The sequence below is a fragment of the Patiria miniata genome, unplaced genomic scaffold (assembly GCF_015706575.1).
Source record: "Patiria miniata isolate m_02_andy unplaced genomic scaffold, ASM1570657v1 HiC_scaffold_10, whole genome shotgun sequence".
NCBI lineage: Eukaryota > Metazoa > Echinodermata > Asteroidea > Valvatida > Asterinidae > Patiria > Patiria miniata.
In genome coordinates this window covers 1,472,479-1,482,810 of record NW_024037048.1, presented here as the reverse complement: position 1 = coordinate 1,482,810, position 10,332 = coordinate 1,472,479, and the positions used below count along the sequence as shown (strand labels likewise).

Sequence of the window (10,332 nt, the reverse complement as noted above, 5' to 3'; positions counted from 1 at the left end):
CCTGGCACTCGGTTATGTTAAGCTGTGCGATACCATAGAGCTAGGACCCAAGGAATCAGAACTCTTTGACGATTTACAGTTTGAACATTAACATTCCAATCCCTCGGGAATGTCCATAGCTAAAGCACTGTGACCGCCTGGACCATTCATTGCGTGAGTGCAAGCGGGCTTCGAACACGATGATCGTCGCCGCCTTTTTAGTTGGTAACCAACAGCCTCCCTATATGCTGCATAATAAGTCATGCCACGTCGCTGCTCTTTTTGGAAAAATATATACGACAAAATATCTTTTAACTGCGTTGTTAGATGTGAGTTATGAATTCAAGTTATTGATGTGCTGTTGTTAGTCCCCGAAAGCGCTATCTGTCCCTGAAATTTGATGTTTTCCAGATAAGTTATCGTGTCTTTTCAGACATTTTAATTGGCAATATCATTTATGAAATGTGTTTTTTTGGAAAATTTCACAAGTTTTCATACTAAAGGTATAGAGCATTTGTTCGTCAAGAAATAATTGTTTTAGTGATGTTGACCACATACAGTATCATCCAACTGCGAACAAACACTTCAAAATCATTCATTTTTGGCGATGTATGACAACTGCGCATGCGTATTTACCATGGTACTGTCTACAAAGCAAAGCAAACTCTTTCTTCTATAGCATTAGTGAGCGTGGATCTCTATTGTGTAGAGATTAGCGTGGTGAGCAACTGAACAAGCTGGCTGCCAAGTGCTTTCTATTGTTGCTTTCGAATCCGACGACCATCCTTTTACTTTTGAAGTCTTGGAGTTCGAACTCCTTGGGTCCTAGCTCTATGGTGATTCTGATTCCACCCAAGGAAGCCTAGGTCATAGGTTCCCACTTCCCAGTTCGAATACAGCCCCAATTCGAATGGCTCGGTGCACGTTGTGTGCTGCATGTCGATAAGGGAGGGGGTGGGTCGTGGTTCTGATTTGGGATACGATCTGATTCAGGATCGGGGCAATGCGGCATGGGTATTGCGAAGCTGTACTTCGTATAGTCGTAATCGTAGTGAATCGCGCGCGTGCTTCGGTTTTAAGATCTAAAACTCGGTTTCAATTTGGAAGATTTTGAAAAGGGGCAAATACGAATAAAACATTCCATGATGGCTTGATCTGGTCGGGGACTACGGAAGTGTAGAATGGCCACTTGATTATATCTCCCCGCGGCGACTTATCTGATATCGCCGCGGCAACTCCCCCGATTGCGCTCTCGTTATTTCTTGCACAGTTATGTTCTCAAGTGAGGTATCAAATTAAACCTGAAAGTTTCCGTGACAAAACGTATATTTCGGATGTTTTTGTCCACCGAGAAATGTCCAAACAAGGAAGATTATAAAACAAAACTGCTTAGTGTCTTTTTGTGCCTGCAGGTGTATATCTCGCCGCGCCGAAATGGTATCTCGCCGCGGCGAGATAACATTTGGAAACTTTTTAATGTTTGTGCGGCCCTTCAACGCTTTCGTGGGAAACTGTCTTTTGAGGGGCCTGAACGTAAGTCGAGGCGGCGTGGTGTCGAGGTTTTTTTTATTTTGTATTTAGAACAACCCCAGCATAAAAGGACGCGACAAACGTAAGCAGACCAGCAATTTACCAATTTCCAGTTCAGAGAAATTAATGTTGGTGATTCTAATACAAGAATCAAGGCCAAATGAATCAAAATCAGTTGCAGTCCAAGAATATCAACTAATGCCCGATGAATATAGGAGAAACGCGCAGAGGGCCGGGTTGCTCTGTTAGCCGGGGAGCCTCGCAGGGTATGACAGCGTTGTCAGTGGAAACTTGTGATTTCGGGTCATCAGAAGAGAATAATCTAACGAGTCTAACGAGAGAGACACGAGTGAGTCAAAACAAAAAGGAAACCCAAATGGCAGGACCAATTATTTAATAAAGTTATGCAGGTAGCACTTTCAAAATCTAGGATATGAAAGCCCAATTAATATGCTTTCTTATGTTTTCGTTTTGCTGAAAGAGCACTTACCTTTTTGTGATTCATGGACAGAAGTTGAAAACGGTGTTTGTGTTTAAAATTCCGTAACTTGAAAAAAAAGTACACGAGTGATTTGAATGATACTTGTACTAAAAGAAAGCTTATTAATTGGGCTTTCATATCCTAGATTTTGAAAGTGCTACATTCAGAACTTCATTAAAAAAGTGGCCCTGACATTTGAGTTTCCTTTTTTTTACTCACCCTGTAGGCCTATAGCTGGCTGATTGGAATGACGGCCGAGGGTCTGCTTTGTGATGTACGCGCGGACAGGGTGTGCATGTGGCACTCGTGCGTAATCATTAATGCCGCAATCATCAACGGCGAGATGAACTGCATGGTCAAGCCTAGCACGAACCACACTCCGTAAAGGGCCAGGGTTTGGAAGGAACGGCCACACCTGAGGAGTTACACATGTAGAAACCTGTCCCTTGGCTATTATATAGCGGTCCTCTTATGGTCTGGCTAACAGAGGACTCGGCACTTGAAACTTTAAGTCATTCCGAAGCGGAATGTCACTGTGCATGTTAATGATTAAATCAGTAGAAAGTTGCCAAAATTAACACTTTTGACAGTCGATTTGCCTAAGAAAATGTACACCCTGCACCGATCGTAGGATTGATGGAATTCCGAATCACTGCACCGAGTGTATAGGCCTCAATTTCTAGATAACAGACGTGAGCATCTCAACCATTTAAACGTAATATTGACACAATCAAACCCACGTGCATTAGCACGTCACATTAAATGTGAAGAGGCCTATGAGTGAATGGTGTTGCAAAAAAATACATACCAAAGGAAGGCCTATACGGCCAAACCTATATACCGATTGCCTTAAAGTTTGGTAAGGCTTAACTATTAGATGTAATCATACACGTCGTCCACTCCCATTTTATGCTCGAATCCAGCGCATGTAGGCCTACACGATTGTATTGACATCAGCGGTCCATTATGTCCTCTTACAAATGCAGGCTAGCCATGCATGACGCAGTCTTACAAAAGTCATCTGACTAATCCCATGCCTGTACAACCCACACTACTGCTATGCTAAAGACCTTGTATTGCGCTCTAACACACCCTACCAAAAAAAAAACGGCCTATCTCATACATAACAGTACAGCTGCAGTGGAACACTGCGTTTCAAACTAAACTGGTTATCCAGCTTGACATCAAATCTGGAATAATGTCTTTCAGCAACCATGCCGGTGGTTGTAGCGACTCTTTGCCACTGGTTCTGTATATCCACGTAAGTACGACTTCTGCCCAGCAGGACACTCGACAGAAGGTGTACGAAAACACATCGGCGGCTGATGACTTCCCACAGTTCGAGCTACGCACAGAGACCGTGGCTGGTAGTGCAGTCTTTGATCAAATGATGGCCCTCTTCTGGACCCGAATCACAGCAGAGGACTTCCGGAGACTGCAGATGATCATCATCAATGGATACGGCCAGGCCAACACAGGATGCCTTGGAGATATGGAGTTTACTGGAGCCTATCTCAAACTAATTCTACTGTCACTTGTACACAGGTAAACAAATATATATATATATATAGCATAGGTATATTAGGCCTACTCTTACTGTGGGCCTGATGCATTTTTTTAAAAGTGAACTATTTATATAAAAACATTTCCTACTGTATATTAAAACGTAGCAAAATGGTAAGTAATGTTGTTTCTGTATATTTCTATATCAGTAGTACATGTATATTAATGTGTCTCCTATTGTTAACCTCACCAATCTAATTCAGGATTTCTTAACTATCGGGAAATTTAATTATGGATTTCAGGTCAAAGGTTTCCCGCCGATAACAGGTCAGTAGCACTAATAATAGTGCTGGTAGGTTGCAAACGCATACATCTATCCCGTGTTCGAGTGTATTATTTAATAAGCGCTGAAAGAACGGTAAATAAACACCTGTGGAATGCGAGTACATGTACATGTAAAGTTGTATTCATGCACATTGCAACAATGTATCTCTAGGAATTGAAATACCTCTCTAAAAATATTTAACGGAGTCCCGGTTCCTCGCTCTACCTTATTAGAGCAATACATGCACTTTAATTTACCATAGACCAAAGAGCATTTGTACTTATCCCAATGGGAGTTCAGTAGCTGTCATTATGTTTCACCCCAACTGTGGCAACTGTACCAACTATGGCTCATACCTATAGTTTGGCTATTGTTATACAGTACATTCCAAACTGTATGGTCAAACTAATAGGACTACTTATACCCACTTTGGATGAGCCATAGTTGACGCAGTGGCACATCTCACCCAGCACGATATGTGACAGAGGGTTAACCCCCATGTCCATATACACACCCTAGACTATTGCTACAGCACCCCCCCCCCTCGATATCTCAAGGAATTCCTGAGATTCTTGTAACACAATAATCAACACAAAAGAGGGGGGGGGGTCCCTCTGTCACATATCTTGCTACATATCTCGAAAACGCTTTTTCTTCAAAATCCACATAGGCCTATGTGGCTCTTCATGAAAACGGTGACGAATATGGTCAAAGAGTCGTTCGTGTGTATACATAGCCGAATCGTATTAAACTCGTGCGAAAAAAAGTAGTCTCTCATGATGTACGAGGAGGGTCGACCCAGTTCTTTTGTTATCGGCAAACGAAATATTTTGAAGGTCTTTTTTATTGTACTTGAAAGCTGTTCTTTTGTGTGTTGCTCCATGGTCGCCGAGGCGAGGTATGGTATGCCTATAGCTTTGGGCTTGTAAAAACCTGTTGTGTCGTGGCACACAACCAAAAATCATGTACATCCACATAAGACATGACTACAAAACCAATAACTTTTTTTGTGATCTTCCGTATTTGAGCATAGGATCTTAACATTTTTCCACCCTTGCCAAACTGGAATCGCCTTTGCCGCTTTACCCACGGGCGATGGGCCATCATGACATCGGCCATAATGTAACTACTTGAAGGTTTATCCATTTCCAAAGTTCAAGTTCTGGTGCGCACTGATCGTTTGCAACAACATTCGGTATGCACGCAATTGGAAATAAGCCGATAAATTAATAGGCCGTAGTTTTTGAGTAATTAACCGTGGTGCTTCAAGGTTTAATCATATGCAACTTCCAGAAAACATGAATAAGAGCAAACCACTTAGCTAATATATCTTCCAAGAAGTATCGTTGCATTTATTATTGTAGAATTGCATAAGTTCGTGCATTGCTTGCGCTATTCCTCAATGGTACAATATACAGTGTACATTGTACATGTACATGTTCATTGTGCAGGGTGCAGAGCACAATTGCCTTTATTCAAAACCAAGGAGTCACTGAGATTGCTTTGTTGAATCACCGCTACAAATTCCATACATAAATCACGTTGAAAGAGCGATAACACGGTTGGATTGGTAGCTAGGAGTTCAGTGCACCTTGTTGAGTGAACAATAGATGAGCCGTACGTACTTGCATTAATACACGGGGCTCTCTGTCCTTATGGAATGTAGAATGTTGCAACGAACCCATTTATTATGGGTCAAATAATTTATAGGCCTATATATCATCTTTGCTTTTGGGTTCTGTTTATTGGCAAGTTGATACAATCACTTTATTTCATTATAAACTGCAACAAAATGGAATAATTACATATATCCTCCGCACTGCTGCAGAATGTCACTGGCTCTGCCTCAACATATTGACAGTAATTGCTGGATGATTTTGTGGGATTGAAGCAGTGGTCACCCCTCCAAGGACCACATTCAAGAAATAATGGAGGATTTTGCAGGATTGGGCTGTGTGCATTTTTTTAAACGGAGGCAGAACTTTGGAAGATTTTGCAGGATTGAGTCTTTTGAGATTGCATCCTCAAAAGTGCCTATAGGGAGTCAGGGTTATTAACCAGAACTTTGATCAGTTTTTCGAATCATAATCATCCAAATTTTCACAATGAAATTGATCTATGAACTTGAATATTATTTAATGTGCCATGCATTTGTGCATATCGCACTGCTAGACGTTGAAAACAACGTATGCGAAAATGAAGGAATAGACTGCTACCAGTACTCTTTGTAACGACAGTAGAAACTTTCTTGTTTGTGTTGTTTGGTATGAAGTTGTTTGATACATTTTGATATTATTGAAAATTATGTATATAGGGTTTTCTTTTATTTTACAGCTATTCAAGTTCGCTTTCTGTTTACTGCCTACATACAAAATGTACAACGTACACAATTATATGAACTGTGCATGTGTATTTCCGTTCATTTTTAATGACACAAGTTCACCTGATGGACATTTTCAAAGTAATTGAAAAATATGTAATATTTCGGCTGTCCGTTCCCTTGCATAACCGACTCACTTCAAACTCAATATTTGCCCATTTGCCCAACTTATAGTTGTGTAAGGCTACATCCGTTATTCGCTTTAATATAGGCCTAGGCATTGTGTTTCGTTTCCATTGGGCGTATCCGGGGACATAATTATATCCACCGGGGGTGGCCATTCGATTACCCCCTGCAGTATTTTGTGGTGAGAAACAACAATGCCGATTTTAAAGTTATATTCCAACTTTCCAACAGCCCAAATGTATTACATATAGCACCGAAAAAATGGAGAACGAAAAACACAAACACTTTGAAATACACGTCTTGATGCAAATGGTGGCATACCAACAGTGGCGTAGCCAGGAATTTTCAGTGGGGGGGGGGGGGGGGGGGCGCTGGGGGGGGCTGGAACATTTCATGGGGGGCGTCAAGTAGGGGCGTCAATCGCTTCTCAAAAGTGGAGGGGGGGGGACATACCTTGATCATAACTGATGCAAGCGCGAAGCCCTTACGGCGTGGGGTTCGGGGCCCGCTTAAGGGCCCCGAAAAAGATTGGATTCTATTTCTAGATGTTCTGTGGTGTGATTTGAAGCAATTTCTTACGACTTTCCTCCATGCTTTAACTAATGTTTTCTTGGCAAAAGATCATTATTTGAACATCGTTTTCGAGGTTGGAGACATTGAATCAGCTATCGGTATTCTGAGCTATTGGCGTGGGGTTCGGGGCCCGCTTAAGGATTTTCGATGCTCTGTGGTGTGATCTGAGGCAATTTCTTACCACTTTAACCAATAATTATCTTAGCACAAAAGATAATAATTTAAACATAATTGTCGAGGTTTTCTCAGCTAAAGGCATAAGAACATTTTGTGAACATTGTTTTCGAGGTTGGAGTCATTGAATCAGCTACCAGAATTCTGCGCTATAGGCGTGGGGTTCGGGGCCCGCTTAAGGGCCCCGAAAAATTTTGGATTCTTAATGCTCTGTGGTGCTATCTGAGGCAATTTCTGACCACTTTAACCAATATTTTCTAAGCAAAAGATACATTGTAGTACATAAAAGGGCCCTGTAAATGAGACACGAGTTCAAAAATCGGGGGGGGGGGACATTTGATATTGTGTCCCCCACCCTTACATGTCCCCCTGTCCCCCAGGATTGACGCCCATGGCGTCATGTAGATCAATGATAATTTTTTTAGAAACTCAAAATCTCAGTGGGGGGGGGGGGGGGGGGGCGACTGGGGGGGGGGCGAAAACGTTTCATTGGGGGGGGGCGGTCCCCCCCCCCCCCCCCCCCCCCCCCCCCCCCCCGGTGGCTACGCCACTGCATACCAATGTTGCTCAGACCATTCAGTCGAGTTGTTTGATTCTCTCCTGTGCCACAAGGGTTTATCTCCGGGCTCTCCGGACTCCGGTTTTCCTCCCTCTGCAAAAATCAACACTTTCGATCTCAGGCTGTGCTCCGTGGTCATACATGGGTCATATGGCGGCAGTCTAAAGCCCCAGTCACACATTTACGGTTAATTTGGACCTACTAATATCACCGGTTTACCAAGAATCAATCGATCACGATGAAACTTCGAGATTCGTGGAGAAATCGACTTTCTTAGAATGCACTACGGTTTCAGGACAAATAGCCTCGACTGTCCTAAGATTTCTCTATACGAATACACCACGGTTTGTCAAGAATATGGACTGATTGGTGAAGAATATCGACAGTATTACTAAGAATAACGACGCTTGTTAACACCACGGTGGTCTGCGATGGGGCCACGGATGACCAAGGTTCTCCTACGAATAAAGCGTGGATATTCGTAGTATACAACCTTAGCAGAACCCTAGCACATCCGGGCATTTCCGTAGGACATTCGTAGCGAATTCGTAGAGATTTCTACCACAAATGAGCTACGAGTACGAATCTCCAAGAATATGTACGAATAGCCACGAAAAACACCACAAATGAGTACGGTTGTCCCATGGTTGCACTACGGATTGATTTTCATGACGTTTCACCATGGAAGTTTTGAACAGTCTGTTTAAAACTTCCGTAGCCTCTCCACCAGTGGCGACGCCAAACTCATTTTTTTTTGGGGGGGGGGGGGGGGCAATTGGGGGGGGGGGGGCCAAGGAAATAATTGGGGGGGGGGGGCAGTCCCAACAAACTCTCAAGCCCGTGTACGCGCGTACCATTGTCAATGGTCCGGAAATATAGAACACCTTACAGGTGTAGTCGTTTTTATGAATGAGAATGGTGTATAACAAAATTATGTATGTACAAATAAGACGTTGGCTGCACACTATCTTCGGCTGTAAAAAATATGTGTGGCGTGTTTTGTCTAATGCTAGGTCACACATTCCCAAATTAGTTGTGAATACAACCAAAATAAACCAAGAATTGAAATTGGTTCCCCGGAATCAACCCGACGAATTTGAATATGTTCAAATTCGTCGGGGCGCTTTCCGATCTTTCACGATCTTTCACCGAACTAACAGAACCATCCCGATGCAGCCAAGAACCATCCAAGATTTACTCAAGAGTTGCTATTCTTGGCGATTCGGCTTAAAAGTCGGGAATGTGTGAACCTTTTAAGCTTTCATTGGCCCCAAATTTTATGAAAATAAACGTAATTAATCTACTTGTAGATAAAGTGTTCGGGGAAATCTGGGGGAGAGGCAAACTGGGAGGGGGGCAAATGCCGATGTAACCACCGATGTACTAAGGATGAATACGGTACTGGACGAATACGGTACTCTCACGGTTTATCACGAATTCCAAACCGTGGAGATCCGTAGCTCCAAACCGTAAATGTGTGACTGGGGCTTAAGGCGCCTTTAGTTTGTATTCGGCTCGACCACGTTGTAGCCGCGCGTCCTTCGTAATTCCATTCGCGCATCGCCGGCACGGATTTACACCACTGTTCGTTTCAGTTGTATTTTTTTTTTTAATTTACCGTTCATTCCGAGTGAAAATATGTTGATATATATATATATATACAGATCTATTCCACAAACATCAAACATGACAATAAATGTCATCAATTCGAGAGACAGCCTTGTATATGGTATGACTTTGCGGTTGTGATATATTTTCCAGAAACTTATAGATATCAAACAAAGCTATTAATTAATGTTCCGTTTTTGAAATCCGTAAACCTATCAATACCGTGATCATGGGTCAAGTTCGGAAGGTGGGCAAGTGTATAGCAACGATACATCATTCAAGTCAAAATGCATCATAGGAGTCGTGTCGCTGACAAGTTCTGACAAGTCCATCAAAAGTCAATGAAAAGTCACCCAGCCCGAGTTTAAAAGCTGTTCATTGAAAAGTGACGAAGATATTAATTTGTTAGTGTTCATCCTGTGTTACCTGTGACCGGACTTGTGAATTGACTTAATCATGAACCGACCGACAATTTTGTGTGTGTTCATTTTTCATTCTCGAACAGGTTCTCCCCAGAAACCATCAACAACAACCACAAGGGTCATGGGATTGTCGTGGTCTGTGCACAGTGCTACAGTCATACATTCGTTCAGCATGCTAAGTGTGTTCCTGCTACCGATCCTGTTTTTCACTTCGTACCCCTGACAACCGCTTACCAACCGTACTTGGTCAACCCCGAGCTGCCCGAGAAAATGCCCTTTGTCAAGTGGGACATTCGAAGCTTCTTGAAGAGCCTGTTGCTGTCACCAAGACGGAGCATAAGCAGTGAAGATTACGTACTGGGTCCTTCCCCCACGTCCCCTCGTACCAATACTCCTAGGTCGGCTAGCCGGACTGGTAGTGACATCACACAGTCGCCTACATCCAGCCCTTGGAACCGGTAGAAAGTAGTAACCTTGTTTCATTGCCCAATCTGAATGGTGACTAACATAAGAATATATATGTGGGCCGAACATGTAATGTGTTAACCCTAAAAGGGCCGGGGGCGGAATCCGCCCCCCCCCTCAGGTTTTTCCGCGATAGCATTGAAAAAAATTTCGCGACCCGAGCTGTTATGACTTTTTAGCCTCGAGCCTTCCGCATCTTTTGGTACC

At 43.0% G+C, this 10,332-nt stretch overlaps 1 protein-coding gene across 2 annotated transcripts; it reads left to right on the top strand.

The window, feature by feature from the left end:
* Positions 1 to 3,011: 3,011 nt before the first annotated feature.
* LOC119734906 lies at positions 3,012 to 10,332 on the top strand. Of its 2 annotated transcripts, XR_005272132.1 has the most exons (3): positions 3,012 to 3,535; positions 9,744 to 10,232; positions 10,311 to 10,332. XR_005272132.1 is itself a non-coding variant. In XM_038208540.1 (2 exons), the coding sequence occupies exons 1-2, from the start codon at positions 3,189 to 3,191 to the stop codon at positions 10,120 to 10,122; spliced, it is 726 nt and encodes a 241-aa protein (XP_038064468.1). In that variant the 5' UTR covers positions 3,012 to 3,188; the 3' UTR covers positions 10,123 to 10,273. The 2 variants fall into 2 exon arrangements, 1 of the variants encoding a protein (XP_038064468.1); XM_038208540.1 differs by lacking the exon at positions 10,311 to 10,332 and having other exon boundaries at positions 9,744 to 10,273.